The 18209-nt window shown below is 40.2% G+C and overlaps 1 protein-coding gene across 3 annotated transcripts in view; it reads left to right on the top strand.

Moving 5' to 3' along the window:
• LOC126092135 (uncharacterized) overlaps window positions 1–18209 on the top strand; it is a 255965-nt gene that overhangs the window by 54304 nt on the left and 183452 nt on the right. For all 3 annotated transcript variants that reach the window (XM_049907592.1, XM_049907593.1, XM_049907595.1), the window contains exon 5: window positions 8094–8285. In XM_049907592.1, the coding sequence (XP_049763549.1) occupies window positions 8094–8285 (192 nt within the window). The remainder of the gene's footprint in view (window positions 1–8093; window positions 8286–18209) is intronic.

Raw genomic sequence — 18209 nt, 5'->3', positions numbered from 1 at the left:
ATGCTGGCTGCTGAGTGCATGGCTTTGAAATTTTTAGGGGGAGGTGATGATGCTACATTAGTGTCCCTAGATATCTCACTATGTTACCCCAAAGCAGCCTGAGCAGGTTTCAACCGATTTAGTTGTTATGACGTTGTCAACAACTCAACATTACTCTTGCCATAAAATATTTTAAAGGTGCTGACAAAGAGTGAAACTTTTAAGAAAAAATTACTTCATTTCTACTTGACAACTCCTTCTGCAGCATAGATGAATTTCTGAGGAGACAGTATGTGTGTGATTGGTTTACATTTATCAAATTTTGTTGTAGATAAAGTGTAAAATATAAATGCCCTTGTTTTTAGAGAGAGAACTTGCCTTACCTGTAAACCTAGTGATCCATATTATGGGGAATGGTCACAAATAGGATCCATGGATTACATAGAAAATTAAACTAAATGGGCAGCAATTCAACAAACTAAATGGGCAGCAATTTAACAAACATAAAGAAGCAGTCTTAGCTGCTATGGGGCGAATGATTCTTTGGGTGAAACATTCATTAATAGGCAGCCACTGAGGCACATGATACACCCAGCTGTATTATTATTATTATTTATTATTATTACCTAATAATGTGAGGCTGCTTTGGAGCTGTTTATGGGAACTCCATGGAACTTTTAAAAACTTCTGTAAAGGTGTAGTGTAATAGAACAGATTTTAAATTTTCCTTCAGAAAAAAAAATTGTTATTCATTATTTTAATTCCACAGTGTTGCACAAGAGAGATTGTCCTCTTTGTTTTCTGGTGTTACTTCCCATTTACACGACCTGGTCATTATGGGTACTGTAAATTACCAATTTTGCTCTTAACAGACAAGTAATCAGATCTTTATGCTGTATCAAGGAGAGCATTGAGAATGTGACCTGTTATCTAAAAGAAATTAACCAAGCAAATTGGTAGCACAAAAAAGACTTATCTTTTTGCTCATCCAGTTTGAGTTGCAGTATATTCAATTCCCAGATCTGTTACATACACTTTTAATATTAAATCACTGATCATTGGTATTTTAAAAATTACTTTTGTTTAACATATTTTTCACGAAACCCTCCTTTTTAATTATTGATATTAAACATCTCCAGATCACATCTACTCTCCATGAGACCTGGCATACCACTGCCTCTCAACATAACTTCTCACATAGATTGTCTTTACAAAGCATATGTCTGCCGAAGTTGGAGCCAAAACAAACATTAAAGATACAACTCAAAGTTTGAAACTGAATTGATGTACAAAATGCAATATAAACTTTAATATAATTAAACATTGGTATTTGATTTTAAAATGACATTTTCATCATAGACTGCATATATTTATTGTAAATCTCATTATTGCGATTTCAGATTGAAGCCATTATCATCTGGTTTAGATGTTGAAACACAGCATTTGTCAGCATGAATAAAAGAAATAAAATGGATGTGAGCTTGTATGGCTCTTATCAGTGTTCACTATGTCCACGATCATTATACATCAGGTGAAAATGGTTATAGAAATCATTTTGTGGTGTGTGTAACAAATGGTGATTGGAACTATAGATGCCGACATCAATTTTATATCTGTGGCAGCTGCTGTTTTTCAGCATTTAAATTACTTGGTAATTACTTAAAACCAAAATTGCAATAGTGGAATTGACAATAATGGCAAAAATGTGACCATTCAGAGAATTAAATATAGTTATTTGAAAATATTTCAGTTGATTGTTTGATGTTACTCATTGAATGACCTCTTTCAATTTATATGTTTTTGAATAAAATATAGAAAAATTAGAATTCGACTGAAATATATCTTGTTACAAAACTGACCTGGACTGACAGAACAACTCTCATTTATCAAGTATGCAATACGTCACCTCTCAGAAAATTTTACAACTTAACTTTCCAGTACTATAAATCACAAAAATAGCAAACAGACCAATATGCCTTGAAATCCTATACTAAAAAGAGCAACAATGCCATTATTGGAATCCTATTCAGAAGAGATTGATATCCCACTCATTGGCAATCTTCCACTGATTGGAGCTATGTATTAAACAATATTCCACATTTCAAAGCTATGTACTGAACAGACTGATGTGCCATACCTCAAAATCCTCAAATAGACTGATACCCCTAATATTGTTATAGCACTCATCTATCCATACATCCTGATTTTAGCTATTATTTCCGTGTTGCTGGATGCTCTTCATACCACTGTATTATCTATAAATGAATAGCAACCAGTTTTTATGTAATCTTTCTGGAAACCAGCTGTCATTTGCCCAGAAGAATGTGGGAAACTATCTAAAATTCGTGCTTAATACTGACTGGTATTTCAAGTCTGCCGTTGTTAATACAATGTATTCATTCAGTCTGAGTCTAGCTTACTTCGCTGCCTCACACCCTACCTGTCCGAGATTTGTGAAGGCAACAGTAAATATGATTGTGAGCTTCAACATTTACCAGTAAGTGCATATTCTGCAAACCACTGTGAAATACATGGCAGAAGGTACTTAGCATTGTACTGCATTTTAGGGTGTCTTCCTCCTCCAGTCACGTTTGGATCTGAGGAAGAATGACTGCTTAAATGCCTCTGTTCATGTTGTGATTAGTCTAACCTTATCTTTGTGGTCCCTACAGATGCAATAGGAGGGGGAATGGAGAATTTCTCTAAGTTTTTAATTAACTACTGGTTCTTGGAAGTATGTGTTCTTGGGATAATTGACATCAGTACACAAATGTCTGTCAATTCAGGTTTTTCATCATTTCCAGGATACTCTCCTGTGAGGCAAACAAACCTGTGACCATTTGTCCTGCTCTTCCTTGTATGCATTCAGTGTGCCCTGTTAGTCGTATCTGCCATTGTCCCCTCCCCGCTCGCATACACATGATATTCTCACATGGGGTGCACAAGTGATTGGTAACCAGTCTCCTCCACAAACTGGCTGCATTTTCTCAGTATCCTGCTAATGAATCAAAGTCTACCATCTGCCTTACCTATCACTGAGCCCATTTAATATCCCTGCAGATTGTTACATTAAGGTGTTTATTTACTGATACTAATTGTGACTCATTGATGTTATAGTATACTTTTTTGTGAAATAACTGTTTTAAATTCCTGAACATTTAAAACAAGTTAACAGTCTTTGCATCACTTTTAAATCTTATCGTGAGCTGACTGGTTATTTGTGCAGTTTTTTTCAAATAGTAATTCTATATAGAAGACCGCATCATATGCAAAAAGTCTGAGGTTATATTAATTTTGTCTGCCAGGTCATTTTTATACAGTCCAGGTCACGTATATGCAGTACGAACAAAAGTGTCCCAACATGATTCCCGGATGAACATCTGAAGTTACTTCTACATCTGTTGATGAGTTTCCACACATAGTCTGTCTTCTTTCCTCCGTATCCCCTCTGTACCAAGAAATCCTCAACCCAGTCACAATTTTGTTTGATACCCTATATACTTTTGTTAATGTGTGTTGGCTTTATACTGAGTCAAATGCTTTTTAGGACTCGAGAAATACTGTGTCCATCTGAAAGGTTTCATCCAAAGCTTTCAGGATGTTGCATGAGAAAAGGGCAAGCTGGATTTTGCATGATCAGTGTATTTTCAGATTCATTGATGATTTGCATGAAGGAGCTCATACTGTTCAAGATATATTATTATGTTTGATCTAATAATATAGTCTTAAGATTGTACAACAGATGGATGTCAGGAAGATTTATGGATCATGTCTGCTGCTCTTCTTTTAGACAAGTGTGACCTGTACTTTTCCCTATCACTGGGCACAGCTGTTTTATTTGAGGGATCTATGGTGTATTATAGTTGAAATGGAAGCTACTTTGCTGCAAAATCAGTAGATATCAAATGTGACAGGAATTGCATTGGGCTCTGTAGACTTGTTTAATTTTAGCTGTTGTAGCTCCTTCTCAACACCACTGACCCTGATATATGTATTCCACATCTTTGCAGTGGCACGACAGTGAGCAGTACTCCTGTACTATTATTTGTTTGAAAAAATACTGACTCCATCATCAGGTCACTGGCAGTTTGTCATGTCATTCTTTGCCATATGGTGTAATTTAGATGTTATGTGGAGGTCCATGCGGTCAGCACTATGCGGAGGTCAATGCGGTCAGCACTCTGCTCTGTTGGCTTTCTAGACCTTAGAGATGCTACTTCTCATTCAGGTAGCTCCTCAGTTGACATCACAAGACTGAGTGGATCCCAATTGCTGTCCTCCCACCAGTGGAATATTCCTGTCAGTACTGGGAACTGAACCTGGGTCCTCCAAATGGCAGTTACGATTCTCTGACCACTCAACTAAAAGGGTGAACCACTATCCTTCGTATGAGGGTACAGATTCTGGAATAGACTCCCATTTGGATCTCTGGGAGAGAACTACCAAAGGGGAGGTTACCATGAGGAAAAAATTGAATAACCAACAAAAAGGTGATGTTCTAAGAGTCAGGGCATGGAATGTCAGAAGTTTGAATGCATTAGGGAAGCTAGAAAATCTGAAAATGGAAATGCTAAGGCTCAATCTAGATAGAGTGGGTGCCAGGAAGTGAAATGGAAACAAGACAAGGATTTCTGGTCAGATGAGTATAGAGTAATATCAGCAGCAGGAGAAAACGGTATAATGGAGTAGGATTCGTTGTGAATAGAAAGGTAAGGCAGAGAGTGAGTTACTTTGAACAATTCAGTGATAGGTTCGTTCTTAACAGAGGCGACAACACACCATCAGCAACAACAATAGTTCAGGTGTATATGCCAATGTTGTAAGCTGAAGATGAAGAGATAAAGAAAGTATATCAAAATATTGAACAGGTAATTAAGTATTTAAAGGGAGATGAAACTCTAATAGTCATTGGGGATTGGAATGCAGTTGTAGGGGAAGGAATAGAAGGAAAGGTTATGAGAGAATATGGGCTTGGTACTAGGAATGAGAGAGGAGAAAGACTAATTGAATTTTGCAATAAATTTCAGCCAGTAATAGCGAATACTGTGTTCAAGAATCACACGAGGAGGACGTATGCTTGGAAAAGGCCAGGAGATATGGAAAGATTTCGGCAAGATTACATCTTGGTCAGGTAGAGATTTTAAAATCAGGTACTGAATTGCAAGGCCTACCAATGGACAGATAGACTCATATCACAGTGTAGTAGTGATGAAGAGTAAGCTGAATTTTAAGAGACTAGTCAGGAATAATCAGTGTGCAAAGAAGTGGTACATGGAAGTATCGAGGAATGAAGAGAGATCCTTTAAGTTCTCTAATGGCCTAGATACTGTGATAAGGAATAGCTCAGTAGGCAGTTCAGTTGAAGAGGAATGGAAATCTCTAAAAACAGCAGTAACAGATGCTGGAAAGAAAAACATGGATACAAAGAAAGTAACTGCGAATAATCCATGGGTAGCAGGAGAATACTTCAGCTGATCAAAGAAAGAAGGAAGTACAAAAATGTTCAAGGAGATTCAGGAACACAGAAATACAAGTCACAAATGAAATGAATAGGAAGTGCACAGAAGCTAAGGTGAAATGATTGCATGAAAAATGTGAAGAAATCGAAAAAGAAATGATTGTCAGAAGGAGTGACTCAGCATATACTAAAGTCAAAACAACCTTAGGTGAAATTAAAAACAAGGGTGGTAACATTAAGAGTGCAACAGAAATTCCACTGTTAAATGCAGAGGAGAGGGTGGATGGCTGGAAAGAGTACACTGAAGGCCTCTATGAGGACAAAGACTTGTCTGAGGGTGAGAGAGAAAAAGAAACAGGAGTTGGTATAGAAGAGATAGGGAATCCAGTCTTAAAATCAGAATTTAAAAGAGCTTTGGAAGACTTACGATCGAATAAGGCAGAAGGGATTGGTAACATCCCATCAGAATTTCTAAAGTCATTGGTAAAAATGGCATTGAAAGGACTATTCATGTTGATGTGTAGAATGTATCAGTGTGGCAATATACTACCTGACTTCAAAAAACATTTTCAAAAAACATTATCCATATAGTTCTGAAGCCAAGAAGAGTGAGACTTATCGCATAGTCAGGTTAACAACTCATGCCCCCTAGTTGCTGACAAGAAAAATGTACAGAAGAATGGAAAAGAAAATTGAGGATTTGTTAGATGACAATCAGTTCTGACACTGTTATTGATAATGGACACAAGACTAAAGAAAAATCAAGACACATTCATAGGATTTGTCGACCTGGAAAAGTGTTCAACAATGGTGCAAGATGTTCGAAATTCTGAGAAAAATAGGGGTAAGCTATAGGGAAAGACAGGTAATGTACTATATGTACAAGAGCCAAGAGGGAACAAGAACAAAGTGCTCGGTTTAAAAGGGGGCAAAAAACAGGGATGTAGTCATTTGCCCGTACTGTTCAATCTGTACGTTGAAGAAGCAATGATGGAAATAAAAGAAATGTTCAAGAGTGAAATTAAAATTCGAGGTCAAAGATAAGATTTGTTGATGATATTGCTACCCTGAGTGGAAGTGAAGAAGAATTACAGTATCTGCTGAATGGAATGAACAGTCTAATGAGTACAGAATATGAACTGAGAGTAAGTCAAAGAAAGACAAAAGTAATGAGAAGTAGCAGAAATGAGGACAATGAGAAACTAAACATCAGGATTGGTGATCATGAAGCAGATGAACTTTAAGAATTCTACTACCTAGGCAGCAAAATTACCCATGATGGGTGGAGCAAGGACATCAAAAGCAGACTAGCACTGGCTAAAAGAACATTCCTGGCCAAGAGAAATCTACTAGTATCAAACATAGACTTTAATTTGAGGAAGAAATTTCTGAGAATGTATGTTTGAAGCACAGCATTGTATGGTAGTGAAAAATGGACAGAGGGAACTGTAGGGGGTAAAAACTGTAGAAGAAGACAGAGATTGGAATACATCAAGCAAATAATTGAGGACATAGTTTGTAAGTGTTACTCTGAGATGGAGAGATTGGCACAGGAGAGGATTATCTTGAAAGTTAATATTTTTTATCTATTACTTCTCATCTCTTCGTCGAAAAGTCGTGTATTTTATATGGTGCTTATTTATATGCATTTAGATTTACAAAGGTTGAGCATATTCCTGTGGAAACTGTACTCTTCACTCATCTGACATTGAGCATGTCGTATCCTTGTCGCCACTGTAGGGTCTTGTACCACAAGGGAGAGGATGTTATGTGTGGCCAGTAGCCTCTTTCTACAACAGAAATGCACACGTGGATTAATATGGTTCTCTATTTACATGAACTGAATACTTAACTAGAATAGAGTCCATGTGTTGTGGAATAAGCTCATCAGTAATAGTCCTCTTGCAAGAAATATTGGTAATCCTGCTATTACAAACTTTAGTCTCACTGCTATACTTGCTATAGTCTCTAAACTGGTCACTATGTACTATAGTAGCCAGTGACCCCTCTGCGAATAACTGACAGACACCAAACTGGTGTGTCAGTTAGTGGCCAGCTGCTGTGGCTGAGCGGTTCTAGGCTCTTCAGTCTGGAACCGTGCCGCTGCTACTGTCGCAGGTTTGAATCCTGCCTCGGGCAAGGATGTGTGTGATGTCCTTAGGTTTAAGTAGTTCTAAGTCTGATGACCTCAGATGTTAAGTCCCGTAGTGCTTAGAGCCATTTTTTGGTCACTTAGTGAGGCCCTCTGGTCGGTGGTGGTGATGCTGTTGAAATGGTGTTGGCGGATTGTTGGTTGTCGGGGTGTTTCTGGCCTCTCTTGAGATAGGCGCACTTGATCCAACACCTACTATCGATCTTCGCACTTCATTTCTGCTGACCGGTGTGCTGGCGACAGCTTATGCCAGCGCAGAGCATAAAACAGACAATACTGATATGATGTCTGTGAACTGTAGTGTATTACCCCCTACATATGGATTAACTTTGTCTGGGATTAATTATTTTCACTATACCATAGGATGTGCAGTGTATTGTAAAGGTGTTTGAATATTTTTAACAATGGATTGCTGTTCATTGTATTCTTAAAGAATAACTGCTATACACACTTGCTTTGAACTGTCCACTCTTGCTCTATGTGCTGGTGTTCTACCTCTTGCAGGTGTGCTTAAGGCTGGATCCACTTGAACTGCAGTCAGAGGTAATACCTGGACTTGTAGCATTATGTCAAGATGTTGCCTGGGAAGTGCGGTCTGCAGCTTGCGAACAGCTAGCTCACGCTGCTAGTTGCTTTCGATCATCGCCACTCCTGCTTAGCACCCTCTGCGAGCTAGGAGCTGATGAATCTGAAGCGGTAGGTATTATTATAGTTATGCAAAGCTGAATGTCGTGTATCTATGGCAGACTATTACAGCTCGAGTGCCTGCATGGGGCAAGTGGGCACCTGTGGCTAGAATTTGACAAACAGTTCACACACAGGCAGTCAGGCAGCCAGGCTGTAGTCTACACTAACTTTTCAAGGTCGGAACATGGTAGAATAGGCCTGCTAGGTGGGTAGCCCGCTCATTCCCCATGGGCAAACTGGAAGGCAGTGTCCGTGCCCATTAGGATAGAGTTGGCACAGCCTGGTCTAGGGATGTGACTTTCTTACTAAGATCCTTATGCTTTCATATGACTAGAAAACAGAAATATTGTGAAACTCAGTTTCAGTGCATTTTTGTTAGGTTCCTATTCGAAAAATTATGTACTTGCTCCCGCTACGAGTCCTAGAGGTTTCCAACAGTTTTTTCTGAACACCCTTTATTATTGAACAAATGTACTAGAATAGCATCCTTGGTTATAGTAACAATTTTTAGTGTTAAGTGTGACTGTCGTAATCAGCAATGGGATACAGAATAACCTAGATTTTTATACGTTCCTGGAGGAAACAAAAGCAGCCTGCATATAGCAAATTTCAAATACTATAATGGTAGATTTATGTTAAGGCCCCAGACTGTGAAACTAATTAATGTTGATTACATTTATTAATTGTAAGGTAATTGCACTTGAGTGCAGCATTCACAATGATTTTCATAATTAAAGGGATTAGAAGTTCCAATTGCAAGTGCAGTAGTGTTCGTAACAAGCATTTCAGTTACTTAAAATGTTCTGTTTGGACCACAACTATTTAGTTACAGTTAATCTTCACAAACACAATTACAAAACAATCAGTATCTTTCCTTCCTTATGATTGAAGTAAAAAACAATAGTATGTCCATTATATTTATAAAGCCTTTTGGAGTCATTTTTGCTATTGCTTTAGGATTTATTACTCTCAAAAAGAATGTTGGCAAGCAGACAGTGATGGAAACAATTAAGTGCTTGTCATTGCCAGGCAATTAAGCCAACAGGAAATAACAATGATATTACAACAGGCAATATACTAATGATAGATGTGATGGCAGTATCGGCTGACTGCATGGTGAGAGTTGGCTGACAGCATGTTGTGGTGGCAGGCATAATGCGAACGTGGCTGTTTATTTAAACTCTGGGCTGTATTGGATCTCAGACAAGAGTGGAAATGTCACATACTGATTGCTATAGTGCTCAGAAGAAAAGAAGTCTTCAGCAATCTCCGTGCAGTAATTTGATTGCCGAGCACTGGGGTGAAAAGCAGAGACTCCTACGCTAGTAGCTCTCTCCCCTAATGTTCTGCAGAGTTTCCTGTGAATGTGTCTACATGTTCGATTGTCCAGCGTATGCTCTTTATGTCACCAATCAAATTATATGGTAAAACCAGTTTTTGTTGCTGTTGATACTTTGTAATGCCCCATTTTCCCATAATAAAGAACATGCTTTCTAAGACTGTTCCTCTCTAAAGGCATTTCATCATTAGTGTGAAATTTTTTTAGGAAGCAATGTATTAGATATTCGTTGCACACCTCGCTACACTTAATTTGTTGTCAGACTTGCAGTTTGGATTCAAGAAGGAAGTAACATTAGAAAATGCTATTTATTCTTTTGTGTGTGAGACGCTAGTAGAACTAAACTATTTGTTGAGATCAGTAAGCATTTTATTTGGCTTAAGAAAAGCATTTGATTGCATGGACCATGCAGAACTTTTGCATACGTTGGGGCGTTATGGGGTCAGGAGAAAGATTCACCAATAGCTCACTTCATATCTGGTAAGTGGGAAGCTGAATATTGTCCTCCAGTGTCAACAAACAGAGGGGAGATATGAGTCTGATTGGGGTCTTGTAAAGTGCGGAGTATCATAGGATTCATTTCTCAGTCTATTGTTTTTCTTCATATGTATCAAGATTTGCCACTAAACATAACAGATGGTTTAAAAAAGTTCTATTTACTGGTGACATAAATGTTTGTGACAGACATGGAGTGTAATGCAAATGATGTAGCTAATGACGGTTAGTAAATCAGCACATGGCTTTCAGGAAACAAATTAATTCATAACTGCGATCAGAACACAATGCATAGAGTTTCTAATGTGGAACTCGTATAAAAGCAAAATTTCATTGCACAAAGGTGGTCACACAGTGAGGTCAACCATCGTAAAGTCTTAGCACAGACGGTAAATAAAAAGCATTTTTGGAAGTATAAATATTGTTTGGAAAGTTCTGGCAGAGTATAAATAAATAATTTAGGAGTAAAGGTATCAACTCACTGAGTAGTAGAGACTTTGAATCAGTGACAGGTGTATTGGAAGTATCTTATTCAAGATCTTGCGCAGAAACCTTATCCTGCCATCTTCATTATAAGAATAATCTTCATTGACTCAGACACTGAAATGGGAAGCCTTGTTTGCTTTCACTCTATTGTTTGCTAGGGTATGATATTTTAGGGCAAGTCTGTGAACTCAGCAAGAATATTCTTAGTCCAGAAAAGGGCAGCAGACAGATCAGCAGTGTCAGTTCATGAAGTTCTTGTAGGCTGTTGTTCTGGTTTCTCAGGATTCTAACTCTGCCAACTTTGAAAAACAGTGTACTCCAGCATGAAATTTGTTGTTAACAATATTTACTCATTCAGAAGGAACTGCAACATTCATTTATCAAACACTAGATGGAAAAAGATTTACATTTGGGTAACAATTCTTTTAGTATTCTACAGGAAAGTGTGCACTGCATAGTAGTGTTCATTTTCAGTAGGCTTCCAACGGGTCTGAAAAAAAAAAAAAGAGCAATAAACCCCATGTCTTCAAATATTGGTTGAAAGATTTCCTTGTATTATACTCTTTCCATTCTGTATGGCAGTTCCTTACATTAATGGAGAACTTTTTTTTTTATAGTTTCAATGCGCACTGAATTTGCTTTATTGAAATTTGTTAAAAGGGTGGGGAACTCATTGTAGTCAGGTTCTTTGTATGATTTCTCTTTATGGTTATTATGAGATTATTAATTTGTTTATAGTATATGAATCCCATGAATCTATAAATGCAAGTAAGTTATTTGTGTTGTGTCCCAGATACAAACTACCAAATGGAAAGTTGGAATTAATTACAACTTAGAAGATTTATTCTGAAAAGAAGGTGAAACATAACTCAGCATAATTACTCATGTCCAGGTTCATAGCTAAAGGTCGTCTCCCGTAAGCACTATCACAGTAACAGAATTGTGACTATGAGGAGACCTGCTCTGTACTCCAGGAGGCCCACCAGACAACTCCCATTCCGGGCCATGTCGACGTGACTTAATCACATGGGGATACCTCCTGATTAGCTCTGTCGACTCCAGCAATATGACTGCTACATCTTTTGTGGGGCCCCCACTGTGAGCACTTTGAAGTATGCCGTGCTGCTGCCACTGGAGCATTGGCACACGGTTCTCGAGAAGGTGGTGGCAGTGCCTTACATCTGTGGACTGCACTGTATGAACTCGTGGCACAACAGCCCTCCTCCCTGAATCTTCTTGACACCATGGAATAAGGGCATCCAAGGATGTGGTAGGAGGAAGGAGCCATACGAAAACAATGTTCATGGTGCCTGCCAGCAGGAATGACGACATCAGTGGTGGAACCCTCCGAGACATCCACCAGCTCCATAGATGACTGAAACCAGTACTAGCTGGTGGCTGCAACTGGGACTGCAACTGGTCCACCGGGTGGAGGGGGGTGTGACTGGTGTGCTGCTACCAGAAGGGATTGTCGCACTGCCGACCAGGTCTGGGATGGAAGGCCGGACCACTGAGACGAACTGCAGAGGCGGTGGGGGTGTTACTGCACCTCTGTGTGATTCGAACCATGGTGAGTCTGTGGGAAAAGAGCCGACAGCAGAATACTGACAGAAGTGGGAACAGAACTGATTACCATGACAGCAGAAGTCACAGTCAACTCTGTGAACAACATACCATGCATATTATAGTACTGGAAGCCATGCTGGATGATGACTGCAGAAGGAATGGAAGAAGAATGGATCCCCTAGCCCGTAGCACTGCGAATGGTGCCTTGAAAGTTGAGGAATGCGGTGCCAGCAAATGAAGTAGTGTGCGATGAGGCCGCCCATGAAGTAACTCGGCCAGAGATTTCCTGGTGGCAGGAAGGGAATGGTTGGGGCAAAGGAAAGTGAGGATTGCTTGCTCCCTAGACATTGTGTAATGAAGCTTGATCACCTGAGACCTAAACATTTAAACAAATCTATCGGTCTTGCTGTTTGACTGGGAGAGAAAGGAGCAGTCGTTGTGTGCGTAACACAATTGGCTTGACAAAACTTCACAGACGCGAACTGCGGCCTGTTGTTACTGACTAAAGTTTCTGGAAGTCCTTCATTGGAGAAGATACTCTGTACGGCCCGGATGGTGGCTGAGCTTGTCATTGGAAGGACGGTGGGAAATTAACAGAAGGTGTCGATGAGCAGAAGCCTTCGGATGTTCCAGATGGGACCCATAAAATCGATGTGAAGGCGCTGCGTTGGCACTGAAAGTTTCGGCCAACTGAAGAAATGCTGCTTGGGCACTGCCTGGTTCTCAGCACAAGTATGATACTGTCCAGTCATATGTTCGATGTCTCGATCCAGGTCAGTCCAAGAGCAATGTTGATGGGCAAGTTACTTGGTTCTCACTACACCCCAATGTCCTTGATGAAGCAACTTCTAAACTCTTTGGTACAAAGACCAAGGGATGATGACACACTGCCTGACCATTCTCCATGTGCAGGAGAAGGACCACCAAGTGACTTGACAAGAAGTGACGGATGCCGAAGAAGCGGCAAACACCGGCCTGTCAAATCAAAGATCCCAAAGATGGCCATCCATCTCAAACATAATGGAGAGTCATGGCAAGTTCGGAATCCTTGGCTGACTCTTGAGCAATAAGTTTGGCGTCCAGTGTAAATGCTTGAAGAGCTGACTGTTCGCATCTTCAAATTGGAAACATGCAGCATCTGAGGAATCGAAGGTTGCATCCTGTCCTATGTAGAACCCGGGGAGGGTGTTCGCATTGGCGTGTTTTGTGGTAGCCTGAAACATAATGTCGTATTTTAGTTGGACAAAATGAGAGTCCGTCGCTGTAACTTTGATGCCCCTTTTTTCACGTTGAATGAAGATGTCAATGGCTTGTGGTCAGTGACTAAGTAGAACTTTACCCTTACAAGTATTGATAGAATTTAGTCACTCCATATATGATTGCTAAGGCCTCTTTCTCCATCTGAGAATAGTTTCATTGGGTAGGCATGAGGACCTTAGACGCGAACATGATGGGGCATTCTACACCATCAACTCTGTGAGACAAGATCGCACCTATGCCATAAGAACTTGCATCAGTTGCCAAAAAAAGTGGCTTGTTTGGATATAATGCACAAGGCACCAATTGGAGAGAAGAGCTCGTTTAAGGCACTGAAATGCCTGGTCGCACCACCCTGCTAGAATGGTACTCCTTTATGCTGAAGCCTGTCTAGCAGAGTGACAATTTGGGTGGCGTCCTGGAGAAACTTGATTTTGTAAGACAGTTTACACATAACTGCCTGGTATTCAGAAACATTCATAGGTGCAGGAAGCCATTGGCTGGCTTCTAAATCATGATGACTGGGATGAATACCCTGTTCGTTTATTACATGTCTGAAATATTCAACTTCAGTGGCAAGGAACGCGTGCTTGCTTCTATTGTAATGCAAACCGATTTGGACCCGACGTGAAATAACTGTTCTAAGTTTGATAAATGTTCCTCAGGAGTTCTACCAGATACAACGATGTCATACAAACAGGGGTGAGCAGGATGGAACCTTTGCAACCAAATGGTTTAGAAACTGTTGGAACAGAGATTGGGCGGATGGTGTCGCATACAGAAGACGTTAAAACTAAAAGAGCCCAACTTGCATATTGATAACCATGAACTGTTTGCAAGCATTGTCCAGAGGCAGTGGAAGGTACTCTTCAGTGAGATCAACTTTGGAAAAATACTTTCCTCCATTCAGGCGGTCCATCAAATCTTCAGGCCGAGGGAGTGGAAATGAATCAACAACTGTCTGCGGATTAACTATTGCCTTGAAGTCAGCACTAAGTCATAACTTCGCAGTCTGTTTCTTTATCACCATCACTGGTGATGCCCACTGAGATTTTGAAATAGGCCGAATGACATCAGTGTCCTGTAGCCTACGCAGTTCAGCCGCAACAGCGTCTTTGAGCGCATGTGGTACCGGCTAGGCTCTGTGAAACTTAGGCTGCTCATTCTGTTTAAGAGTGATATGGGCTTTGAACCCCTTAGCTTTACTGAGTCCCTCTTGAAAAATGCCAGGATATTTATCACAAAGTTTTGATATTTGGTCCTGAAATTCCTGTGGGGGGTATGTGAGTAGCTACTTGAAACACATTGTCCACAAGAAAAAAACCAAACAGTTCAAATGCGTCCATACCGAAAATGTTAGGTGAATTAAAAGATTCCAGCACTATAAAACAAACCGTAAGCATCTGACTTTTGTTACAAACAGACAAACTACAAGTACCTAAGACTGAGATCCATGCACCACTGTATACAGACAATACTTTGGTACAGGGAGACGAGTGTGGGGAACTGAGGAGCTGATATGTTTGTTGGTTCAACATGGTGGCAGTAGCTCTCACATACTGTTGCAATCAAACCATTAAACCTTCGATGAACACATCAGTAAACAATTTGTTTGCAGTCTTACTAGACTGTAGAGAAACTGACGTCAGCTGTGATGGAACTTTGTTCCGAAAGTCACTGTGACGTACCCGTCAACATTGTGTACCCAACTTTACATGTAAAAGGCTGTTATGTTGCTGTCTACACTCAGAGATTACCACATTAACTGCAAAACTGATGGCCTGATCTGAACCATCACTACCTGACATTGACACAAAGTCACGATTCAAAGCATTGTCTGGAGAATCACCATCGGAGTCTACACAACCACAACCAAGTGGGTCAGAGGCAACAGGTTGGGAGTCCAGGACTTGCAACGTCACCTGTGGTGGAAGATAGGAGTTCCAATAATACTCTCTGTGTAACTACTGACTGATTTGTGGTGGCTTGTGACACAATAGGGGTACACTGGGCAACTGAATCTTACTGTTGATGTTCCAGCCCAGTTACCGACAATGCATAGATATAGTTACGGCTGTAAACCACTGAATTCACCTGAGCACTACTGGAAGAGACAGTACCAATGCCCATATGCTGCTGTGTGTGATTAGACTTACTCAATTGATAAAACAATTGAAACATGACCCTGTTTACCGCATGTTAAACATGTACTGCTGTGGAATCAACAGTCCTTTCTTTTATGTTGGATGCTACACTGCATGCAAGATTTATTACTATCAGTATGGGATTTAGAGGAAAACCCAGACACAGTTTGAACTTGTTTACATGAGCTGCAGTGCGCGCAAGCATCGCGACCCTGGTGTGGAGTGTTTACTGCACTGACACTTGCTTTGCGTGGCTAGAACCGTTCCTTGTACTATCAAGTGACACATAACACACAAATTCTGAAGACATGACCTGTTCCACATTGAAACTAACTTCATGACTGTCAGTATTGTTTAACACGTCCTGGAAGGAAGGATTTTGATGCCGTAAGATAGCTGCACGTATTCTAGAGTCTGACAAGTTCTGCACTACTGTGTCATGTAACATTTGATCATTGAAATTTTTACTGCAATCACAATTAAATCAATACTGTTGTAACAAGCCTGTTAGTTCCATGATACACTGATGAGTTGACTGATCGGAATGTTGATGTGGACGAAAAAATTTGAGCCATGCAACTTCTTACTAACACTGTTGTTAAAAATAACTGTCTAGCAATGAGAGGATACAGTCCATCGACACCTGTCACGACAGTAGTCAGGACTGAGCTTCAGAAGAAGGTTATTGGTATAGGTGCCTACAACCGATAAGAAAAAATTTTTCTGTACGTCTTGTGACACATTATAGATGCTGAAATGTATCTCCAGCTGATGTTTATATATGTCTCGTTCCTCTTGCTGTGGGTCAAACTGATGAAATGGAGGTTTGACTGGAACTGGTAGTGCAGGCTGTGTTCGCTTTTGCTGCAGCTGAGTATTCATGGCGACGGACTGTTTTAATGCTGCAATCAAGTTGTTGATTTGCTGAGCCTGCAAATTACAAACTTCAGTAATGGGAACGACAGAGACAGGTTCTTGTTGTTTTGACATTTTAACAACTCTTATGCAAAAACTGTTACTAAATATCTTATCATGAAAACAAGAACAGGGGGACAAAATACTCAAGTGACAGCAGAGAACCACATAATAGGAGCTGAGTGCAGTGTGCTGTCCTGAAAATGAAATATCTAAATACCACAGAAGAAGAGAAAAAACTCACCAACTCAGTTAACAGACACAGAAACACTATCAAATCGTTGACAGATGAAAAAAAAAAAATAATAAATCCAAATCCCAAATCCCAAGACTGATTAGAAGCCTGGGAAATTTGTTGTGTTCCAGTTACAAACTACCAAATGGAAAGTCAGAATTAATTACAACTTAAAAGATTTATTCTGAAAACAAGGTGAAACATAACTCATTGTAATCACTTGTGTCCAGGTCTATAGCCAAAATTCATCTCCCGTAATCACTATCACAGTAATAGTGTCGCGACTGAGAGGAGACCTACTCCATACTGCAGGAGGCCCACTAAATGAATACCCTTCCAGGCCGCGGTGATGTGACTTAATCGCATGGGGTTGCCTCCTAATTGGCTCTGTCGACTCCAGTGGTATGACTGCTGCATGCATCCATTGTGGTGCCCCCGCTGTGAGCACTTTGATGTATGCCACACTGCTGCCACTGGAGTGTTGGCACATGTTGCTCGAGAAGGTGGTGGCCACGTCTTACGGGCAGTGACTGCACTGTATGAACGCATTGCACAAAGTTTTATGTGGAGTGAGAGTGTACAAAGTATACAAAAAATAATTGTAACAAAGCAATAGCACAGTGTTACTAATGGTCATTTAAGCTTTTACAAGATATGCCAAGTTTAATGATTTCTTTACAACCAAGTTTAATGATTTCTTTACAATATAACATTAAATTTACACATGATTAAGGAGAGTTATCTCACAAGTGGAGCATATTATCTTCACCACTGCTCCAAATATGAAAGTAATTTATAATATTATGCTGCTCATGCAACTTATCAAATACTGTTTTCTGTCTCCTTACCACCCCTACTTCCAGTGCACTGTCGCACGGGTTGAGATCCAGGTGCAAGATGTACCATGGACCTATCCAACACATTTCCAGTTCTGTTCCTATTGTAAAATTGTATTCTATCCCATCAGAGGGAGTGTCACATGTGAAAACAGCCACACCATGTATCATACTAAATCTGTTGCAAGTGCTATGGCACCTTATACATAGGCACATATCGTTCCCAGAGGGGATCGGGGTCCTTTGGTTTAGAGCCGAGTGAAGGGTCTCAACCAGAGGCTTCGTCGACTCTGTGACAGTCTTGGCTGCAGATTTCTAGACTTGCGCTATTGGGTGGGGAATTGTAGGACGCCCCTAGATAGATCAGGGGTGCACTACACAAAGGAAGCAGCTACTTGGGTAGCAGAGTACTTGTGGCGTACTCATGGGGTTTTTTTAGGCTAGGCAGTAGTGCGAGGTGTCCTGACGAACACTCACCAGTCGACGTGCAGGCAGGGAAATCAGGACGCACTCAGTGTAAAGACACTTCAGCTATCAAGATATTAGCAGTAAATTTTCAGAGTGTTAATAATAAAGTTCCTGAATTTACTGCCCTCCAGGAAGCATGTGGCGCGCAAATTATTCTCGGGACTGAGACCTGGCTGAACCCTGAGATAGGAA

This window comes from Schistocerca cancellata, chromosome 7 (assembly GCF_023864275.1).
Source record: "Schistocerca cancellata isolate TAMUIC-IGC-003103 chromosome 7, iqSchCanc2.1, whole genome shotgun sequence".
Classification (NCBI taxonomy): Eukaryota; Metazoa; Arthropoda; class Insecta; order Orthoptera; family Acrididae; genus Schistocerca; species Schistocerca cancellata.
The sequence above is the reverse complement of the archived record's forward strand: the minus strand, read 5'-3'. Positions and strand labels throughout refer to the sequence as shown.